The sequence below is a fragment of the Rana temporaria genome, chromosome 7 (genome assembly GCF_905171775.1).
Source record: "Rana temporaria chromosome 7, aRanTem1.1, whole genome shotgun sequence".
Classification (NCBI taxonomy): Eukaryota; Metazoa; Chordata; class Amphibia; order Anura; family Ranidae; genus Rana; species Rana temporaria.
In genome coordinates, this window is record NC_053495.1 from 49,466,416 (window position 1) to 49,490,692 (window position 24,277).

Genomic DNA, 24,277 nt, shown 5'->3' on the forward strand with positions numbered 1-24,277 from the left:
GAGTGCAAGGTGTTTTCTCACCTTAATTCATAGGATGCATTAAGCTGAAAAAACATGAAGCTTTACAACCCCTTTAATTGAACAAGCTGAAGTTAGAATCCAATTGGCTACCATGCATAGCTGCACCATATTCTCAGTGCTACAGTTTTAGTAAATCTCCCCCATGGTGGGATTACATTCCAACGTGTCGACAGAGTAAGTTTCTTAATGAACGTTAAAAAAATAAATCATATACAGCACATAAAATACGTTTTCTAATAATATTTCTTATAAATATTTCTAAAGGTGCTATAAACACACACACACACACACACACACACACACACACACACACACACATCTCCCCCACTGTAATATCCACAGACATCTCCCCCACTGTAATATCCACAGACATCTCCCCCACTGTAATATCCACAGACATCTCCCCCACTGTAATGTCCACATCTCCCCCCCATACTGTAATGTCCACATCTCCCTGCTCTTACCAGAATAGAAAGCACAGCAGGCAGCAGACCCATCTGCAGACTACACAAGAAGGCAGGTGATGGTGATGTCAGCGTGCCGCTACTAAGCCGCCGCTGGGTGTACCAAGATGGCCGCGGCTCCGGAGCTAGGCCAAAGCCGTGGCCTTTCCTATGGGTGAGATCGCGGAGCTCAATCCGCAGATCGTATTGATCAAAATTATTTATCAAGAAATTAACGATTAATCGAGGAATTAATCGTTAATTTCCGCCGCCCTAATTATTTTATATATAATATATATATATATATATATATATATATATATATATATATATATATATATATATATATATATATATATACACACACACACACACACACACATACATACATACATATACACACACACACACACACACAACATTCCAGTGTTGTACATCAAGTCCGATCAGTACAGATCAGACTGGGGTCCTCGGTCACCCTGTGCCCCTAATAGACACAGTGCAACTTACACATAGGAGGGGCCGGGGAAACTGGACAAGGAGTTTCCAGAGCGCTCCAAGAGAAGCTGGGTTCCACAAGCCCCCCGCCCAAAGTGACTCCTGTCACACTTTGTTGGTAACGACAGCTTCAAGACCTCGTCCTGCACAGAGAAACTAGTCGCATGCATTGCTCATGTGTGATTTTTGGCCCATTCCTCTACACAGTCTTTAAATCTTGAAGGTTCCATGGGCCTCTTCTATGAACTTTGATCTTTAGTTATTTCCATAGATTTTCGATTGGATTCAAGCCAGGTTGGCTGGGCCATTCTAGCAGCTTTATTTTCTTTCTTTGAAACCAATTGAGTTTCCTTGGCTTTGTGTTTGGGATCATTGTCTTGCTGAAATGTCCACCCTCATTTAATTTTCATCATCCTGGTAGATGGCAGCAGATTTTTTATCAAGAATGGGTTTTTCCATTCATTCTTCCTTCAATGACACAAAGTTTGCCAGTACCATATACCAGGGCTCGACAAATCCCGGTCACCATGGCGACTAGAAATAGCGTCCTGGCGCGTGGGGTCTGGCCAAGGTGGACATGGCCGGGCCTCGTAGGCCTTCCAGACACAGTACTGCCGTTACTGTTATTTTGCAATGCGATTAGCGGCATCAGCGGGGATGGAGCAGTAAGAGAGCAGCCACTGATGGGGTTTTCTTTGTACATTTTTAGGCGAGGCCGCGGCTTCAGCCTAGTCCGCAGCCTTTTCCCAGGATCGTGGCGAACTAGGCCGAAGAAGCGGCCTCGCCTAAAACATCCTGCAGCAGCAATCCTGGGAAAAGGCCGCGAGCCGCATCCGGCCGCAAACAGGATGTTTTAGGCGAGGCCGCAGCTTCGACCTAGTCCGCAGAGCGCCGGTCCTATGGAACCGGAGTGGTGTCCATCAGGAAAAAAAAAATCGTGAATCGAGTTTTCTTTTTTAAAAATCACTGATTTTTTGAGGGGCCAATGACCACTACAAATTATTTTCAAGATCTAAAAACCTTGCTCTTGGCCACAGAAGGGCAGGATTGATGGAATTAGAATGTCAGCTGCTTTAGAGAAAAATTGATTATTTAATTTGCCTTATAAGTATGCTATTAGTCTGTCAGAGAACATGGTATAAGAGAAAAATGGCTCAGTTGTTTCTAGTACCAGCTATATTAAGGTGTCTTTTGTTAAAGAAAACTTGTAACGAGCAGCAAATTGGGTGCCAAAAAAAGAGAATAAAATGGCGGTCGTTGCAATACTTTCTGTCACACCGTATTTGCGCAGCGGTTTTACAAGCGCACTTTTTTGGGGAAAAAATACACTTTTTTAAATAAAAAAATAAGACAACAGAAAAGTAAGCCCAATTTTTTTTTATATTGTGAAAGATAATGTTACGCCGAGTAAATTGATACCCAACATGTCACGCTTCAAAATTGCGTCCGCTCGTGGAATGGCGAAAAACGTTTACCCTTTAAAATCTCCATGGGCGACATTTAAAAAATTCTACAGGTTCCATGTTTTGAGTTACAGAGGAGGTCTAGGGCGAGAATTATTGCTCTCGCTCTACCAATCGCAGCGATACCTCACATGTGTGGTTTGAATACCGTTTACATATGCGGGTGCTACTTACGTATGCTTCTGCGCGCGAGCTTGGCGGGACGGGGCACGTTTTCTGGCTCCTAACTTTTTTAGCTGGCTCCTAGATTCCAAGCAAATTTATCAAACCCTGCCATATGCTGAAAAACAGCCCCAACACCATGATGTTCCCACCTCCAAACATCACTGTTGGTATAGAGGCGTTTTTTGGGGTGATATGGAGTGCCATTTGACTAATCGATTAGTTGGCCGATTATTGTTTCGATTAATCGGATAATAGCCTTAATAAAATTTAAAAATTAACATTGTTACATTTTTTTGGGCCAATTTGTTGTTGGGCAAATTACAAAACACAAATTGCCGCAAAAACACATTACATGCTTTTCTGCAGCTTCTCCATTGAAGTATATTGAACCAAAAAAATAAAAAATAGCACCATTTTACGTTAAAAAGTCCTTGCCCTTTCCAAATACGCAGCAGCTGGAAAAAAATCATGGATGTGAACGTGTCCCATAGGAAAACATGTAAATGAACTGTAGTTTGTTTGTGCAAAAAGCACCAAAAAACAGGCCTGAGATGTTAAGTAACATGATAGGGGTTAAAAAAAAAAATAAGTACAAAAAGAGCAAATAATCACTACTGTAAGGCCCCGTACACACGACCGGATCTATCCGCTGGGATTTATCCACGGATCAGTTCCAGCGGATAATTCCGGTCGTGTGTAGGCCCGAGCGGACAATTTTCGGCGGATAAAAATCCAGCCGACGGATTACCAGCGGATAAAAATTTTGTACCATGCTACAAAATCTATCCGCTGGAATCCAGTCCAGCGGACTGATCCGGTCGTCTGTACAGACTCACCGGATCAGTCCGTCCGCTCCCTTCCCTCGCATGCGTCGTAATGATTCGACGCATGCGTGGAAGTATTTACCTTCCAGCGGCGCGCACGTCATCGTTGCGGGCGACGGCGTGACACGTGACCGCGGATGTTTTCCGCGTGGATTTTGATCTGATGGTGTGTACAAGCCATCGGATCAAAATCCGGAGGAATGTCCGCTGGAAACGGTCCGGCGGACCGTTTCCAGCGGATAACCCCTCGTCTGTACGAGGCCTCAGGAGTTCATTTTTTTACCGTGGGACAGTGAAAGTAATATTTACAGTAGTGATTTGCTTTTTTGTACTATAAAGGGCTAATTTTAGTTATTTTAACCCCGTTATGTTACTGGCCGATTAATCGATTATGAAAATTGTAATCGATTAACTTCATAATCGATTAGTTGTCGATTAATCGATTAGTTGTTTCGGCCCTACATTTGACCTCCAAATATGGTGTGTATTTTGGCATCCAAACAGTTACATTTTGGTTTCATCTGACCAGACTATATTCTTTGAGTATTTCACAGGTGTGTTGTGCAGCAAACTTTAAACAAGCTTCAACATGCCTTTTCTTTAGCAATGGAGAATTGCGTGGCGAGTGTGCATACAGGCCATGGCGGTTGAGTGCATTACTTATGGTTTTCTTTGAAACAATTGTACCTGCTAATTCCAGGTCTTTCTGAAGCGCTCCATAAGTGGTCCTTGGCTCTTGGATAAACTATTCTTATAATTATTTTCACTCCAGTATGTTTTGCAACAATACGGCTGTGAAGGTCTTGAGTGAGTGCTTTGCTTTTACACATCATCAGATGTTTGTGTGACACCTTGGTAATGAGACACCATTTTTATAGGCCATCAGTTGAGACTGAACCAGCCAAAATTAAAGTGTTACTAAACACAGGACCCTGCATTCATTATATCTGGTCTCCCACAGTACACAAAACATGGAAATGCAATTGCTTTAGTAAATAAAGTCTGCTAAATATCTTTTCTCATCAGCAGTATTTAGCAGTCTTGCAACATATATCAGTGTCTGGTTAAAGCTTGTAGGAGGAGTTTTCATTCTACACTACGACTGTACTATGGGGCTGCAGGACCCCTGACCCTCTGTCTGGATGATTAGCCCTGTGCTGATCACATGTACCTTCCCAAGAAAGAAAAAACAAAAACCGCTCTAGCAACACACACCAAACTGAGCATGTGCAGCGTGCCCCCCAAGGTTTTGTTCTATCAGGAGATGGATTGGAGACGAAGAGAAGTTTTAAAAAAAGACAGCCTTTTTACACAATGAGCAGGCTTAACCCATTAGGTTCCACAGTGAGTATAACAAGCCTGCTTTACTGCATATACAGACGGATTTTACTGTTGCACCGACAAGGGGCAGGATTGCTTTCTAATTACTAATAGATTTCAGCTGGTGTCTTGGTTTTTCATGCCTTTTCGCACCTCCCTTTCTTCATGCGTTCAATACTTTTTCCTATGTTATTCCATTTTATTACACATAACTTATTTGTTATGGTTTCTTTGTATGCATGGATTGCATGTGGTGTCAATAGCACCTTTAGAAATATATTTATTTATCCAGAAAAATGGTGACGTGTTCAATACTTATTTTACCCGCTGTATATATTGTGACAGAGGAAAACTCTGTCATTGTAAAAACATAGGAAAATATAACAGGATTCGCACTTAGGGTTAATGCGAGGTTCAGAACTATAATTTCTGAGAGGAGAAAGTTGTGTTGTTGGCTTTCTCCAGATTCTGTAGATTTGGATCGGAACAGTCAATGTGTCCGGGTTTTGCTAGACACCTGTAACCTGACTGACTACACAGGTGTGTGCAGGGTCATTACATAGTCAGGTCTGAGAATAGCTCAGAGCTTTGGAGACAGCTTTGAGTTTGGTGACCGCTCTCAGTGTGGGAGATGTAAGGTCTCACCCGGGGTCAGAGGGCCCAGCCAGAAGCCAAAAGACAGAGGGTCTTCATCAAGGGGTCAGAGGAGCCAGCAGGTCTCAATTCCAGGAGTCTGGTCGGCTCCCATCAGCAGTGTCAGAAGAACCCCAATCCATAGGCCTGAGGTGGGCCATGCAGCATGGCTCTGCGGCTAGAGAACCAAGTGTTTTAGGAAAGCTAGACAAGTGGAGCAGCAGTGCTGCCAACAAGTGAGCCAGGTGGCTCAGTATTTTCATTTGTGCACATTGTTTGGAAGAAATCCCTGCGTGGGCAACTGTTGTAAGTGTGAACGTTTCTGTTTATTGAATAAAAGTGGGCTGCCATGTCTTATAATACAGTTTTGAACAGGCACAACTCATTGTAAAATGCACCTACTGCTTGAGTTCAAAGTGATTCTAAAGTCTTTGTTTGATATTTTTTTTATAAAAAAAAAAAAATTAACATGTTATACTTATCTGTCCTGTTGTAGTGGATTTGCACAGGGCAGCCTCAATCCTCCTCTTCTTGGGTCCCTCTTTTGTACTCCTGTCCCCTCCCTCCTGTCGAGTGCCGCCACAGCAAGCATCTTGCTATGGGAGCACCCGAGTCACAGCTCCCTGTGTCCAGACATGAGGCCGTGGCCTGGCACCCCTCATGATTGGCTGACTTTGATTGACAACAGTGGGAGCCAATCAGGAGGAAGGGTCTCGGACGGCTGAGACACTCATGGACATTGCTGGATAGAGATGGGTCTCTAGTAAGTATTTGGGGGTGGCTGAGGGGGGCTGCTGCACCCAGAAGGCTTTTTATCTTAATGCATAAAGAAAAAAAAATGACTTTACAACCCCTTTAAATCACCCCAATCTTGCAATATTTTATACACACACACCCACTATATTCTACAGGTTCAAGACAATACTTTTTAAGCTCCATGCGTATAGTAGTCTCTTCCTCTATTGTCATTCACACTTTTGCTTTATGTGGGCTGCCATTTCTGAGGAAAGCTCTTGTCATAGGATAGTAGTCACCTGCTGGAGCAAGCCATCAAAACAGATAATGGAATTGTCCTTGGTGTTTCCTGACTGTGTTTTGTCGTCCCTCTCGAACTGAATGCAGCTGACTGATTTTCCTTGACATAACATGAATTATAGGCATTTGAAACAAAGTCCTGAATTACCATCTCACCAAAAGATTGCGGACAATGAAAGTTCTAGGTAAGAGTGGGTGGTTACTTGCACACATTACAGGTTTGTACCAGACAACGCATAAAGCCTAATTTGCTTATTATTTATTAAATACATTTAAAAAAAAAAAAAGCTAAATTTAAAATCGTACATTCAGGATACTGCCAAGGATATTTTACTGCATATAAAGGTTTAGCAGCTAATAACAAGGAATTTATGTATACAGTATTATATATATATATATATATATATATATATATATATATATATATAAAACATTTTTTACAAAAGCAATACATTACCTTTGGAGAACAGGCTGTACACTTATCAAATGCAAGGCTGACTGGCAAAACATTGTCAAACCTCGACAAGAACCCTCGTATCTGATAAAAAAAATAAAAAAAAATAATTGTATTAAAAATTGTAATTAAAAAAAGTTAGATGGGTTAATGTTTATATTTTACTTTTAAACAAAATATTTACAATCATGCAGAATCTGGTCAAAGTAAATGATTTCACAGTGCCACCATGTGTACAAAGACAAGAATGCATGCCTGAAAATGTTCTTAGCGTTTCATTATATATAGTATTAGGTATGTGCTTTGAGAGTTTTCACTTTGCTGACATTTTGGTGAAAAATCAAGGCATTTCAGGAAAACTTAAGGTGAGTTTTGGTGGTTTTTAAAAGGTGCAATATGTTTTAACTGGCTCCTGTGGGTTTGGGAAACACCTTTAGGCCCCTTTCAGATGAACGGCTGTTTTGCCGCAGCTAAAAGCATGTTTATGTTTTGCTGGAATTCAAGACTCCAGGCACAGCGATCAGCTGCATTTGTACAGTGCTTTTAGCTGCGGTTGCGTTTAGCCGTGGCACGATATTGAACGGGGGGTCCGACTTGGATCCCTGCCAATACCAAGCACTGCGTTTGGTATGAATCTTGAGGGGAAACTCCACGCCAAATTTCAAATAAAAAACCGGCATGGGTTCCCCCTACAGGAGCATACCAGGCCCTTGGATCTGCTAAGGATTTTAAGGAGACACCCCGTACGCCGAAAAAACAGTGTGGGGTTCCCCCCAAAATCTATACCAGACCCGTATTCGAGCAGCAGCCCGGCTGGTCAGGAAAGGGGTGGGGACGGGCGAGTGCCCCCCCCCCCATCCTTAACCATGCCAGACCGCATGCCCTCAACATGGGGATGTCGATGCTTTGGGGCAGGGGGGCGCCCTGTGGCCCCCCCACCCCAAAGCACCTGTCCCCATGTTGATGAGGACAGGGCCTCTTCCCGACAACCCTGGCCGTTGGTTGTCGGGGTCTGCGGGAGGGGAGCTTATCGGAATCCGGGAGCCCCCTTTAATAAGGGGGGCCCCAGATGCCGGCCCCCCACCCTAGGTGAATGAGTATAGGGTACATCGTACCCCTACCCGCTGACACAGTGCACTGCGGTTACCTGCGGTTATGTTCCGATAGCTGCGGGATTTCGCAGCTAGACGCATCCAGTTCTATTTTTTCTATCCGCACAAAACCGCGGGGAACAAAACCGCAGGTAACCGTAGTGTGTGAATGATGTCATAGGAAAGCATTGTGTGCTTCTAGCTGCGGTAAAATCCGCAGCTAAAAGCACCATTCTATCTGTGCGTGTGAAAGGCCCCTTAAACTACCCTGGACACGAATTTGGGCTAAAATATGACCCCTCATTAGCTGAGACTGACATTGGATATTGTAATGAACATGGTATTTGTAACAATTGCCCCATCAAGATTTTCATATTTTTGTTGCCTTATTATCAAATAATGTGTGTTTGTTAATAGGACTCTATTGCTATAACACAATCCCCCATAACCATCAAATCACACCACTATAACCCCCATGTTTTGCTGTGGCATACTCTATGTCCTGCTATTAACCCCTTTAATTCATCACAGCAAGCTACTCAGCAATTGGTTGCTAGTGGTGGTTAGGGCACATCACAGAGCTTGCAACAATATAGAAATGTTTTCTTAAAGGCAGACGTCCTAAGATAATTTCATGTGAGCGGCAGCAGATGGCAAAATTTGTGGAGAATTTTGGTACAATTTTGGCAAAGAAAAATGGGTAATTTTGTGGTACACACAATTCGGTCACTCTGCTCATCAATATTTATCAGTAAATCTCTAAAGGTAATACAGATATTCTCAAAAAAATAAAAGTGTTCAGAGTCAGTATTTTTTCACATATAGTGAAAACCCATTACCTGGTGTGGTACTAAACCCAAAGAGGTTGGAGGCTCATTCATTCTATCGTCACTGCTACTTGCCATTGCATAGCCTCTGCAATAAGAAATTAAAGAAAAAAAAAAAACTCTTAATAATTTCTGAAAAAGATTTCTTTGAAGGATATCACACACAAAACTGACCTTTAAAAACAATGTTTAAAGAGTAACTCCATTTTTACTGAGGAAAAAAAACATACCCCTCTGGGTGATCTATGTTCGGTACATTGCAAGGATTTTAACAAACTTTGTTGCAGATTTCTACCTTTTGTTATTTTGAAGAAAGAGCGGTTTGTCTGTGTCCATGTGAATCTAACGGGAGTGATTTTATACTTCTCAATCAGCTGCTGCACTTACAGGGTCCGAATGAGGAAATTAGCAGTGTCTGCATCCCTTTAGATGTACTTTCTCTCTGGGAGTTTCAAAGTAAAAATTAGTTTTGTTGCAAGGGATGCCCAAAATCTGACTTGTAACCTAGTGCAGACTTTTGAGAAAATCTGTAAGCCAATCAGACAAGCAGGAAATGGCATTAAGAGGTGGTGGTGGTGGGGGTGGTTTAGGGGGCTCTAGCAAAGCCTATTATCAATGCATTTTTACAAATATGTCTGTCATTTCCCCATCATGTTGAAGCTTGACGAACCCCTTCCTAACACCTTTATATTCATATAGGGCAGCGAGATTGTCCATTATAGTGAAGGAACTGTGGGTATGTGTGGTGGCAGAAGAAAGTGAGCAAGCTTTGACATTGCCAGGAAGTTTCTGAGTTTTGCCCCACAGAATGACCCACAGTTTGGCTATGACAGGAGAATTTAGGAAGCTGCTCCAAGTATCATCTAGGGGCTTGCACATTTTACCTGCAGCACTTTGCCCCATTTCCTCCAAAGTCACACTTAGCTCATTTCTCTGTAAGCCCAAGACCTGACAAGCTGAAACATTTTGTGTCTTTCCCTTCCTCGCCACCAGAACATGCTGACTGATTACACAGATTAACTTGTAGTTACCTTGTGGTATATTTAAGTAGAGCCTTCTTTTTGATAAAAGCTGATGAGCTAGGATGTACACTGCTCAAAAAAATTTAAGAAACACTTTGAAAACCAGATCTCAATGGGCAAAAATCTCATGCTGGGTATATATACTGATATGGACTGGGTAATGAGTTAGGAATGAAAGGATGGCACATCATTTGATGGAAACAAAAATTATCCACCTACAGAGGGCTGAATTCAAAGACACCCCGAAAATCAAAGTGAAAAAATTATGCAGCAATCTAGTCAATTTTGAGGAAATTTTATTCCAACAACTCAAAATGGTCCTCCGTTTGTATGACCCCACAAGTTCTTGTATGCATGCCTGATAACATCAGGGCATGCTCCTAATGAGACGACAGATGGTGTCCTGGGGTATTTCCTCCCAGATCTGGTATCAATTTCTTCATCCTCCAGGAACTGGCTGCATGCTCTCGCCACATGAGGCCGGGCATTGTCGGGGAGGAACCCAGGACCCACTGCACCAGTGTAGGGTCTGACAATGGGTCCAAAGATTTTATCCCGATACCTAATGGCAGTCAGGATGCCAATGTGTAGCCTGTAGAGGTATGTGCGTCCCTCCATGAATATGCCTCCCCAGACCATTACTGACCCACCACCAAACCGGTCATGCTGAACGATGTTACAGACAGCATAAAGTTCTCCGCGGCTTCTCCAGGCCCTTTCACGTCTGTCACATATGCTCAGGGTGAACCTGCTCTCATCTGTGAAAAGCATGGAGCACCAGTGGCGGACCTGCCAATTCTGGTGTTCAATGGAAAATGCCAATCGAGCTCCACAGTGTCTGGCAGTGAGCACAGAGCACACTAGAGGACGTCGGGCCCTCAGGCCACCCCCATGAAGTCTGTTTCTAATTGTTTAGTCAGAGACATTCACACCAGTGGCCCTGCTAGAGGACATTTTGTAGGGCTCTGGCAGTGCTCATCCTGTTCCTCCTTGCACAAAGGAGCAGATACGGTCCTGCTGATGGGTTAAGGACCTTCTACGGCTCTGTCCAGCTCTCCTGGAATCTCCTCCATGCTCTTGAGACTGTGCTGGGAGACATGGAAAACCTTCTGGCAATGACACGTATTGATGTGCCATCCCGGAGGAGTTGAACTGCCTGTGCAACCTTTATAGGGTCCAAGTATCGCCTCGTGCTACCAGTAGTGACACTGACTCTAGCCAAATGCAAAACTAGTGAAAAAGTCAGAAAAGATGAGTAGGGAAAAAAAATGTCAGACACCCCCACCTGAAAAAACATCCCTGTTTTGGAGGTCGTCTCATTGTTGCTAATTTCAATTAACAGCAAAGCAGCTGAAACTGATTAACAACCCCCTCTGTATACACCCCTCCCCTACTGCTACTTAACTGACCAGATCAATATCCCAGAAGTTCCAATTCAAAAGTGTTCCTTTAATTTAATTAATTCCTAGTAGTGTACTTGGTGTGGTCACATACAGGTCTCGTAAGCAATACGGGCCATATTGAACAGAGTTGCTAATATTCCGATTATATTATGCTACGGAGTCCCTCCCACGCTGTATGACCATCAATATGTTTATATCACAATACCAGGCCATTCTGACAAGCAAAGTTTCAACATTGAACACCAAACTTTGCCCATTCCTACCTTCCTCTGACAAATTCCTATTAGCCTTTCCCTTTAATAGACTGTCTCACTGGCATTGTGTGGAAGGCATGAGGGCAGTGGGATAGTTTTGTATTCAACGGGAGGTGCCAGAGCTTCTACCCTTATAATAGCCCTATTCAGGTGTAATGAACATTTTAGCTTGAAACCACCATTCACCATAGCCAATCCTAGTCTGATGCTGCATTCACCAAGGTAAGTATGAATCTTAAAAAAAAAACAAAAAAAAACATACTTTTTTTAATTTTTTGGGTAACAATCTTAAAACAAAAGCATCACACTGGTAGCTATCTATCACATACACCAATAATGCATTATGCACTTTAGCTGAAGGGTTCGTACACTGGAATGTTTACATCAACCCAATGACATTCACATGTACATTTTAAAGGATAATTTCTTTCATTCTGAAAATCAAATTAGCCCCTACTTCCCCCTGCCTTCTTCAAAATAAAGTCTTCATAACAAATTAAGCGTATGACTATGAACTTCTCTAACTTACTTTTGGTCTATGGGATATAACATTGAATGCATTTTGTTGGGTCTATTCAAAAACGCAAAAAAATACCGATTGATCCTTTCAGAAGTTCAAAGCTGTGCTGTGCTCACTTCCTGTGTTATCTCCCAGGAGTCCGATTAGCCCTGCTAGTTATTATCTTGGACTTACCAACAATTAGGGTCTATGTTGCAGAGAAGAGGATAAGAAAGGGTTTGAGTAGTTTAGCAGGACAACCAAGGATGGCACTACACAGTTTACAAAAATGCTCCCTTTCATTGGTGGTCAGTGGGGAAATATTCCCTTAGACAGGTGGTCAGCGTAGTGACGCCCTTACATTAGTGGTCAGTGGAAAAGGGCCCCCTTATATTGGTGTTCAGTGGTAGAAAGAGCCCCTTATACTGGTGTTCCGTTGGAGAAGGGCCCCCTTTATATTGGTGTTCACTGGGAGAAAGCTCCCCCTATATTGGTGTCCAGTGGGAAAAATATCCCTTTAGACTGGTTCTCAATGAAGACATGTACCCTTACATTAAAGATTAGCAGAGAACACCCTTACACTAGTGGTCAGTGGGGGATGTACACTCTTACATTAGTAGTTAATAAAAGCAACAGATCAATCCGCTAAGGCTTACTGCTCAAGTAACACCTAGCAACCTCTGTAAAATACCATAGGACTCCATACAACACTGGCTGTGAAGAGCTATTTGAAAACCTTCAAAAAATTACAACATTTATTTTACGGACCAAAGCCAATTTCTGAAATTCATATATTGACCTACCCTTCAGGATGCTGCAACACCGACACCATGAGCTCCACCGCCAAAGCTCCAGCAATCATTGCTAACCCTGGCCGGCTGACCGTGCACTGCTGATCAAGAGTACGATCTCTAGTAGACTATGCAAAAATTGGGGAAATAAAAAGGATGAGTGCTATTGTAATCACAATTATAGCCTTCAAATGGTGCTAAGCATTTTAGATATTTTGTATACAATCAAGAAGGACCAAAGCTTGCCATACACTAATAGTAATGTTCTTGAAACATTTGCTCAATGTTATAATTGTTAGCGGGTTCAAAGAGTCAATTGCTTTTGATGGTAGCGACAAGAAAATTCAAAGGAGCAGGGTGGAATATTTTTCTCGCACAAATTTCAAACAAGGTATGTGATTTTTTGTTCAGGAAATACCATTAATTCCACAATCGACAGTCAAATACAAATTTGAAGTACTGACATTATTAAATGTACGGATCAGATTTTTCATACCACTGTTGAAAAGAAAATCTACCGGTGTATGGCCAGCCTAAGTGTGACGTAAAGATATATTTGCTGTTGCGCCTTGCAGACATCTGTCCAACAATATAGGGGCCATTTATAAAACAAATGCATTTGTCTGAATAAACATTTATTCATAAAGGCTACGTTCACTTTTAAAAAAAAAAAAGAATAAAAAATATTTCCAGGAAAAAAATTGTCATTAATTTCGTGGATTAGGGGTGAAATATCCAGCTTCTGCCAACTTCAACCACTTTCATGTTGTTCTTAAACACCTCAATACCCCCTTTTGATACCAGACCATTTTTCAGTACTGTGATTGTTTGACAATTTCTTGGTCATGTAATAGTGTAGTCAAATTAATTTTAAAGCATTTTTTTTTAGACAGAGGCTCTTAAAGTGGAACGTAACTTCCATGCTTACTGATAGGTAAGCATATAATAAGGATTACCTATAGCTAATGTAAATTTCTTCGAAACGTGAACAATTTAGGAGATATTTACAGTATATGCAGCCAGCAACATCACTGGCGCATGTGCTCCGTAGGAGCGGCCACCCATGTCGTTTCCTCAGAGGCCTGTGCAGTGACCAGCGGCCAGTCACAGAGCCGGAGTCCGCGAACCCCGAAGCAAGACAGGTGAAGGTGGAAGCTATGACGTCTCTGCACGGGAGGGCTTTGTTTTAAGGTAAGATTACCATAATGTGCTAGTATGCAATGCATATTAGCACATTATGGCTATTAAAAAAAAAAAAAACATCCAGCGGTTTAGAACTGCTTCAATAATTTCTGCTTTCTATTTTTTACTACATAAAAGACAAAAAAAAAAATCATCAACATATCAGCACTAAAGTGATGCAAGACATGACAAAGCAAGAAACTATACTTAAAAAAAAAAAGAAACAAAAAAACTTGGCCAATTTGTTCAGTTTTGTGTTCAGCGCTCTTCAGGTTGAGGCGATCTTTGATTCTAAACTACAAAAACAACACAACCTCTTCTGAGAAACAGTGTATACCCCTCGAAACACGTTAACCCTTACATTAGGTTGTCTACATTGGCATTCAGGTCCTAGAGTAGACAAGGCTTTGTATTTTAGAATTACTACATGTCTGTGGCCACATGTACTTTGCGAGTATTTTTATCAATAAATTATATTTGAGTTGATGTACAAGGCTGGTGCACCCCTTTTTTTTTTCCTTTGACGTTACCCCCAACCTGATCCCAAGGTGATCTTATTTTACAAAAAAAAAATGGAAATTAAGAAACATTTCTGGTATTGAGATAGTTAATGTGTGCTTAGCCTTTAAAAGTTGCCCCATGAAGTTGAGTGAAAGTCCTCCATTACCCCAGGTTCACACCTGTGCGGGTTTGCGGGGACATGGCATCCCATTTAGTGCTAGCCGTGCTAGCGTTCACCCCCCCCCCCCAAAAAAAAGAAGGTGTTTGCAACTTTTAATAACAGCCACAGGAAATCGCATGATGCTTTGCCTGTGGTACCCGCAAACACACTGCCGGTTGAGATGCTTGGGGGGTGCCATTAAGAATGAATGGCAGCTCTGTGCATATCCACAGAGCAGATTGATTTGGCCCCTCAGGTGCGGTCAAGTGTAAACCAAGCCTTAGTGGAATAACACTAGCTAGAAAAACGCACTTTAGCGGGTGGTCAGGGATGCGGAACCACAGCTGTTCCCACACTCACAACCTCCTGCAGCCAAATCGCACTGCTCTGTAGAGACAAGCAGTGCTGCCAATCATTCTTAATGGCATTGAGTAGTTTCTATTTAGTTGGCATTGACACTGGATAGCGAAACTAGATGAGGATCCATATACGCTGTCACTTCTGGTTCTATCTGACTTCACGTCTGGCCAAACTTCCGATCTATGGAATGCACACCAGTCTCCTGCTAGCGGAGCGGTGGGGCAGAGACACATACAGGCTGAGCACTTATACAAGCGAGTGTGCATATTTTAATCGGTTTTTATATTTTTTAAATAAAAATACTGCACTACGAGTATCTCCTTTGGCATGTTGCGATTATCTTGGTGCAATGGTTCCTGGAGAGATGATGGAGAATAACCATTGGGGATCCACCTTACTGTCTTGGTGGACATATTTTAAAGTGCTTGTTGACCTTTATTAATTTAGAGGTCACTGGCTAGTTGGTGAGTAAGCAATTTATATAAAAAGGGAGATTGTGAAACAGACTCACATGGTGTTGGGGACTTTATTAGTTAGGATTTATTATTTCAAGACTTTTTTTATGCTTTCACATTTTCACAGAGACTGTTTGTGTTGAGTGCCAACCTTTGGTTGTCACCCAGGGTTTATATGTACTCTATCGGAAAAAGTTTTGTGAATAGATACTTTTAAAACTGCACAATGTCCCTCACCAGCAGGGAGGAGGTTATACTAGGACACTGCAGTCAGCATATTTTCTAGAACACAATCCACCAACACACTCTTATGACAGAGTGATGGAGGATATAATATTAGTGAAGGAAAACAACTAAAAGGAAAAAAAAAGGGGGCCAAAATAAATGATTAGGTGTTGGTAGCCACAATCTGCCATCACCATTTCCACAGCTCCATACACCTTGGATGTATTGAACACAAAATGAAGATCATCAGTCCCAAATATATCCACTTGGGAGTACTGGCAGTATTAAATCATAAAATTTGTATAACTATTCTGTTAAAATGATGGCACAAAACTGCTGAAACAACCTGACCTGTATTGTATCTCTGCAGCCGCCATCTCAGGGGATCTCCAGCATCACCACTCCTATTAAATTATAATAATAAAAACCAAAAAGTAGCCATGAAGTCAAAAAGGTTGCAAAGGTTGCAAACTTCCAAAGTAAGACTTTGTTTCTCACTGTTCCAGCCATACAATCTTTGAACAAATCATTATGGTAAAAAATGTCCCACTACCCATTCCTTACCCACCCCCTCTCTAAATACTTAACAGAGCCCTCTCATAATCCAGAAATGTGCCTGCTTGCACAGGACAGACTAGGAGAAGACTGCTACTGTCAGTCAAATTCTTTTACGAGGTAGCACATGGCGTAGTTGACCTGCGCTGTGTGTGTCTATGTACACACACAGTCCAGGTTGGGAGTGCACCTGCATGTGTGCCACCATAGCAATCGGCTTGCTATGGTCGCACACGCAAAAGGTGAGGAGCAGAGATTGCTGATAGGGGGACCCCAGAAGAGAAGGTAAGGGACCACTCTGTGCAATATCATTGCACAGAGAAGGTAAGTAAACATTTATTTACAACCAATTTAAAAAGTTTAAATCAGTTTAAATCTCAGTTTTCCTAACAGAGAACTGTAGGATATAAAATTAGAAAGGACATTGGGCGTTAATAAAACTTGCTCTGTTAAGATCCCCTGTAAACTGTTAAGGCTGCGCCACAGTATAGTTGGCCCAAAACTTTCAGTCCTTGTAATCTCTACTCCTGGTCCCTGCTATTTCAGGTATGGAATTAGTCCCTGCAAATGGCTACCCCATGGAATTCTACTGCAACATTGAGCTAATGGTACAAATGTGCTTTCTACACAGTTTTCAAAGAGGCATAGTGGTTAAATTTCCTGGAACTCAACCACTTCATGTGTACATGTACATATCCTAGTGGCAGCTGCACGTCAACGCTCTGCCCCATGCACTGTTGAGATACACTAACAAACATATGTTAGAATGTGTTCTGTTATGAGCCAATGTGTGTTCCATTAAGGCGGCCAATTAATTTGCCATAAACTGCCAATGCACTAAAAATCAGACCTGCAATATTTCTCTCAATGCAGCAAACCATAACGTACATGACAGTTTGCTTTGTCGGCCTCGTCTCTGGCTTGCAGAAGTTGTCTGAGGGAAGCACTGGCAAGGGGAATACAAAAGGGACAGAGGGCTGGCACTTACCTCCCTATGCATTTCTCCTGCCAGCACCTACCCCAAGAAACGCTTGGAGATGGAGATAGGTGCAACAAACCAAAGCAACAAACCAAAGCAGCCACCTGCTTGCTAGCTGCAGTGTTGGGTGGCTGTGCTCCAACGTGGGGTGGCCTGTCTGACATCACAGCTAATGTTATAGGGGAGCAAGGGAGATGGGACAAAGTACTACATGTACTTTGTGAAATGGGAAGCTCAATAATATATTATATATATATATATATATATAAAAAAAGTGCCTTAACATTCCTTAACAAAGACCTGTTGAAATTACACTAACATGTTAAGCATTATATGAAATTGTAGTGATTGTGATAGATCTACTCGAAATAATTGTAATGCCAGTGTCTAGCGAATTTTTTTTTACCTATCAATTACTGTCCTTTCAAAAAACGAAAAAAAAAAAAAACTTAAACTTCACCCCAAAACAAACAGAGCTCCTCCACTGAGGACTTGCAACTCTAAACAGCCGCCTGCAAAACTTTGCGGCCGAAAGAAGCATCCAAATAGGCACTCACATCAACCTTATAGAATTTGGTGAAAGTGTGAGTGGACAACCAAGTCGCTGCTTTACACACCTGAGAAACAGACGCTTGAGGTCAGAAAGTCCAGGAGGCACCTATTGCCCTGGTCGAATGTGCCGTGACAGGAAAGGGGGGCGCCCGACCCCTTATGGCGTAAGCCTGGATCACTATCTGTCCGATCCACCTAGAGATGGTGGCCGATAAGACCGCTAGGCCCTTCTTGGGACCAGCTACCGAAACAAACAGCGAGTCTGACCTCCGGAACAGAGCAGTGGCAGCCAAGTATACTCTCAGAGCTTGGGCAACGTCCAAGGAATGCAACGCCGTCTCGATAGGGTGCGACGGATTAGGACACAAGGATGGAAGTACAATGTCCTCATTGAGATGGAAGGCCGAGACGACCTTAGGTAGAAAAGATGGCTGTGGACGCAGCACCACCTTATCCTTGTGAAAAATTAGGTAGGGAGCCCTACATGATAAGGAGGCCAGCTCACAGCCTTGTCTAACTGATGTGACCGCCACCAAAAAGACCACCTTCTGAGAAAGTGTCAATAAGGGAATCTCCCTAATTTCTTCAAATGGTGCCTTCCGATCACCGAGAACCAGGTTTAAGGTTTAAGGTAGTGGAGGACGGACCGGAGCAGCCACATGCCGAACCCCCTGTACAAATGTTCTCAATAGAGAGTGAGTCGCCAGGGGTCACTGAAAGAAAACAGCCAGGGCAGATATCTGCCCCTTAATCGTGCTTAAGGTAAGCTTCCCCCCCCCCCGCGCTGTAAGAACAGCAGTACTCTGGACACCAAATAAGTCGGTGGATTCCACTTCATTTCTTCGCAAAGCGCTAAGTAGGCTTGCCAATTGGAAAATAAGTCCTCCTAGAGGATAACTTCCTAGCCCTTCTCATGGTGGAAATTACCGAATCCGATAGGCCCCGGTCTCTTAGTACCTGGCTTTCAATAGCCATGCCGTTAAAGCCAGCGACTGTAAAGTAGGATGCAGTATGGGACCTTGTGACAGCAGGTCCTCTCTCAGCGGTAGACGACAGGGGGCGTCTGCTACTAGCTGCACTAGATTGGCGTACCAAGGACGCCAAGGCCAATCCGGAGCAATTAGGATCATAGGAATCCCCTCTGCCTCCACTCTGCGAAGCAGAAGCTTTAGAGAAGGGAAGGCATAGATTAGCCGATACTGACTCCACAGCGCCACTAACGCATCTGTGGTGTCCCCCCATGGGTCTTTTGACCTGGCCACAAACCTCAATACCTTCCGATTGAGTCGAGATGCCAGGAGATCTACGTCTGGCGTGCCCCATCTTTGGAAAAGGAGCTGAAACACCTCTGGGTGCAGAGACCATTCTCCTTGGTCCAACGTCTGGCGACTCAGGTAGTCCGCCTGCCAGTTTTCCACACCCGGAATGTATATGGCCGACAGTGCTGGTATGCTCCTTTCTGCCCACCTTAGGATGTGAGCGGCTTCCGACGCTGCAGCCAAGCTTCTTGTTCCTCCTTGATGGTTGACATATGCCACTGCTTTGGCCGACTGGATCCTGACAGGACACCCCTGTAGTCTCTGAGACCATGCGGCGAGGCACAGCCTGATCGCCTGAAGTTCCAGGACATTGATCGGCAAGTGGGAATCCTCCGGGGACCAGCGACCCTGGGTCAACAACCGCCCAGACTCCCCCCCACCCGGTAAGGCTGGCGTCCGTCATGATGACTGTCCAGTGATAAGGAAGGAATGACTTTCCGGACAGAAGTGCCGGTGAGGTCAGCCACCAAACCAGGGAGGCCCTGACTAGGTGGCTCACCCCGGATCTGATAATCCAAGGATGATGGGCACTTGTCCCATCTGGACAGAATTTCCCTCTGTAGAACTCGCGTGTGAGATTGCGCATATGGTACCGCCTCGAAGAAGGCCATCATGAGGCCCAGGACTCGCATGCAAAAACTGAGTGACGACCATCTCTGGGATGTCAACTGCCGCACTGCAGCCCGAAGGGTCTGCAACTTTTCCACAGGGAAGAAAACCCTTGCCTCTGAGTAGTCCAGAATCAATCCCAGATATACTAGGCATTGAGTCGGTAGCATTACTGACTTCTGAATGTTCAGTAGCCACCCAAAGTGTCTGAGGGTCTGACATGTTATAGACACGCTCACCTCTAATTCTGAGGCTGAAGCAGCCCTCAGAAGCAGGTCGTCCAAGTAGCCCACAATAGCGATGCTATGTTATTTTAGTAGGGCGAGAATAGGGGCAAGCACCTTGGTGAACACCCTTGGTGCTGATGCCAGGCCAAAGGGGAGAGCCACAAATTGATAGTGGTCTTCCCCGACCGCAAAGCACAGAAGTCTGATGCTTTGCGCATATAGGGACATGTAAATAGGCATCCCTAATGTCCAAGGATGACAGAAAGTCCCCCGGCTGGAGGGCAGTCCGACAGAGCGGATTGATTCCATCCAGAATCCTTGTACCTTCACAAAGCAATTGAGGGCCCTGGGGTCCAGGATTGGACGAACGCCCTCCTTCTTTGGTACTATAAACAGATTGGAGTAAAACCCCTGAAACCGTTCCTGTACTGGGACAGGGATAACCACCCTGTGTTCCAGCAGGTCTTGAACTGCCCCAATTAGGGCTTCCCAACGAGCCATTTGTAACTGGAGGTTGGAGGGAAACAATCTGTTTGGTGGGCAAGAGAGAAATTCTATCTTGTACCCTGATGAGACTACCTCGCAAACCCACCGGTCGGGGACCTGAGATGTCCACCGGGTCGCGAATTTGCGAAGACGTCCCCCCACCCGGGAAATGGGTGGTGGCGAACCTTCATGCGGACGTGGTCTTGTTAATGGGTTTGCGAAACCAGGGACGTCTCTGTCCCTAAGCAGGCGCTTTATTGGCCTGTTGTCTTCTACCCGCAGTGCTGTGCAGGCGAAAAAAAAAGCGTTGGGGTGTGGTAAATAAGGGCCCTTGTCGTCGACGTGGCTCCTTCACCTTACAGGTTTGTGGGAGCAAGGTGCTCTTACCTCCTGTGGCATCCTTAATAATGTCATCCAGGCAAGCTCCAAAGAGCCTGTTCCCTTAAACGGCAGGTCCATTAGGGCCTTTCTGGAAGCTTGGTCCGCCGAACAATTCTTTAACCAAAGTAGACAGTGTAACATCACTGCCTGAGCAGAAGCTCTGGCTAGCAGAGGAATAATGTCCAAGGCTGATTCACACACGAATTTTAGGCCCTGTACTAGTTGTTCCGCTAGGGCTACCTCGTGGGAGGAAGCGTGATGTGTTTGTAACCCATTGAGCAGCATCTTTGCCCATTCCGTTAGTGTCTGGGACACCAACGCCCCAACTATGGTTGGGTGTACCGCTGAACCTACAACAGTGTATAGGTTACAGGATATCGCCTCAGCCTTCTTGTCTGCCGGGTCCTTGAAGGCAGGAGCCCCCTCCACCGGAATGGCGGTTAGCTTGTTTAGTCTGGACACAGGAGGGTCCACTATGGGGGGAGAGGTCCATTTCTTCAAGAAACTCTCCTCCAGTGGGTAATGTACCGCCAGGTTCTTAGGTACTAAAAAGATCTTTTGTGGTTTGTCCCATTCCTTGTATAAAAGTTTGTCTAAGTAAGACACACAAGGGAACACCTTAGCAGTGCGGGTCACCTTACGGAACCCAAAGGGGACCGGCACTTCTGTTGCTTCTACAGACCCCTCTATCTTTAGGGTATCTCGCACTGCGGTTATAAGGGCACTCACCAGAGCCTTCTCGCGAGCTGACCTTGGTCCAGAATCATCCTCACTATCTGTCCGATCTAGGTCCGCATCGTCAGATACCTCAGTCAGGGTCTTGAGCCGTAGCTAGACCTGGCTCCGTATCCGAGTTGTCCCCAGAAGATGGTGGGGGAGGAGGCGCTTTCTAGCCCCTGTTCTTCCTTGCGCTGCTTCCACCTTGGCAATGAAGGCATCTAGGATTGCAGACATAGCGTCCACCGATACATTGGGTGCAGGGGCATCAATTGCCAGCTCAGGTGTTTCAGGGGGAAAAAAACCTCTGTTTCTGACATTATGCTGCCCACACGCTAGACACAGGGATTCCAAGCAAGGTGCGACAACCCACCCTCCTAACTGCAGCAGAGATGAGGTGTCCCCCCCCCCCAGAGGACTCACCACCCCGGAACCAGTAGTGCAGTGCCGTCTTAGCTGAGCTGCTTCTTGTCCGCTGAATCTAGCAGAGCTAGGGTCTGTCGGTGTGCTGAAATGGCTGCTATTAATATAAGGCTACTGTCTTTAATCCGCTTTTGTTTGCTAGTCAGCAGCATGTCTGTCTGGCTGCTGATTTATGATGATGGCCTAGAGGTCAACCACAATGAGCCCCCAAAAGCATGACCGCCAGTGTCATCTATGTAGGCTTAGGCTACAAAAAAAATGGCCGCCGAGCGGGATGCTAGAGGCCACAGCTTCAAGGTAAGGCTGCCGGGCAATGTAACCGTTTAAGCGCCGTCCTTGGGGCGCACCGCGCAGGCTGCTGAGCGGCCGATAGACGCGGTACAGCCCCCTTGGGCGCCGAGTGTGTAACACCTCCGGAACACTGGGCGGCTACAAGAAAATGGCCACTGTACGTAAACCTGTAGACCCCAAAAGTATTGCTGCCAAACGCCAGTAGAGGCCAAATATAGTGTGGCTACAAGGAAATGGACGCCAAGTATTCAAACAATCCAGCATGTGGTCACAGGAAAAATGGTCGCCTGACACACAGTAGCAGAAACTGTTATGCAGCTCTCTTCATTGCAAGAGGGAAGGCAGCAGCTGACAGTATGGGCACAAGTAAGCAATCTCTATGCACTTATACATTTATCTTGGTTCCCAGGTGGAGCTCCCAGGGGAACCCCCACCTCAGCAGTCTAGGGAAGAGGGAAGGGGAAGGAGGGGAGAAGGGAATATGGAGCCCTTTACTCACCTCTCCAGGGATGCCCAGTTCTGTCTTCTTGCCAGAGTAAGGTAGTAACTACTTACCCTCCTGTGGATTTATGCTGGAGCATCCTAGACAGTACATCTACCGCATGGTGACGGAGGTGACCGTCGGCCAGGCTACTGCGACTTGGCCCTGCAGACCGGTCCTTATGCAAGCCCTGGAGCGTATAGCTCACCGGCCACCCGTACAGCGACGGGCATGTCGTGGAGGACCCAGCGCGCAGCCAAGGTCGGCACGCGCTCGATGATCGAAACTGGGAAGAATACAAGGATCGGAGATCCAGCCTGTCGCCCATTCGGCAGTTGATCGAAGAAAGCAAAAAATAAAATAAAATATAAAATAAAAAAAAACAAAAACAGAATTTGAACTAACAGCCTCCAAGCCTATGGGCCTGAAGGGAGCCATGTCTTCTCCTAAACTAGGCAGAAAAAAACTGACCTACGAGATGCAGAGAGAGGGGTTATACCCAGAGGGCGCGCCCCCTGGGCGGGGCTGTAGGGTGTGTATGATAAGTTTAACCTTTTCTATGTTTCCAGTTTCTGCCTAGTCACTCCTAATGAAAGGCTAATACCACTATGTCAAGATTAAGGCCGTGTCCGTCCATGAACGAAAGAGAAAAGAAGATTTGTACATTTTTGTAATACAATTTTGTACTTCCAATACATCATTTTCTGCACTTTGACAACTGTAACAGAATTTTGATAACTCAAAAGTGTATTGAACCATAAATAATGTTTTTTAGTTAAATTTAACCAAAAGTTTATATCAAATGCTTTTGCACTCTCCCTTGTCACAGGAGCAACCTCCCCCTCATGCTCCAATGGTGGTTAGGCTGCATTTTTACAAGTTTAGATGTAGAGGCTATTAAAGAAATAATGCTAGCAGCCATGGGGTTTGAATGGCCCAGTCCACCCGAAACTGATAAATCACTTCTTGGCAGAAACTAAAGAGCTAAATCACCACTAGTTTCCATGTGGTATATAGGTATAGTTGGCGAGGTTGAAAAAAGACCAACCTATGTGTGATGTTTTATGTTATTATTACACTGTATATCCCTGAATGTTATGGTCATTCAGGTGCTTATCTAATAAATATTAATATATTAATACCTCCAAGATCTTGCGTCCATCCACCCAAAATATGCCTTTGGTTATATGTAATATACACCACACGGAAGTTTGCATCTTAAGGGGACAGTAATAGAGTGATTTACCCACAAGCTGCAGCCTACAAGGGCGATGCCCACATGGTGAACCAATGTATTACATATATGCTGTTTGTCTAATGTCCACCAGCTAGCAGTGCACTCTAAAATGTGAATGAATTTGATCTAGAGTCTTAATAAACGTCATTATTTTAAATGGATTACACCACGATGATCTGTAGGTTTTACGTCTGAGTTACCATTGGTGGTATATTAGATTGCTGTATGCGGTGACAAATGAGTTGGGTGAGATTCTGGAGAGTTGTGACTGCATCCATGGAGCACCCTTAACCACTTGACAACTGGGCACTTAAACACCCTTAATAACCAGACCAATTTTCAGCTTTTGGTGCTCTCACATTTTGAATGACAATAACTCAGTCATACAACACTG

General features: G+C 44.3%; 1 protein-coding gene across 6 annotated transcripts in view; it reads right to left on the minus strand.

Annotated features, from left to right (window-relative positions):
- ATG7 (autophagy related 7) overlaps positions 1-24,277 on the minus strand; it is a 353,330-nt gene that overhangs the window by 243,178 nt on the left and 85,875 nt on the right. For all 6 annotated transcript variants that reach the window (XM_040359335.1, XM_040359333.1, XM_040359332.1 and 3 more), the window contains exons 15-17: positions 12,756-12,871; positions 8,787-8,862; positions 6,860-6,940 (exon numbers count right to left, since the gene is read on the minus strand). In XM_040359335.1, coding sequence (XP_040215269.1) covers positions 6,860-6,940; positions 8,787-8,862; positions 12,756-12,871 — 273 coding nt within the window. The remainder of the gene's footprint in view (positions 1-6,859; positions 6,941-8,786; positions 8,863-12,755; positions 12,872-24,277) is intronic.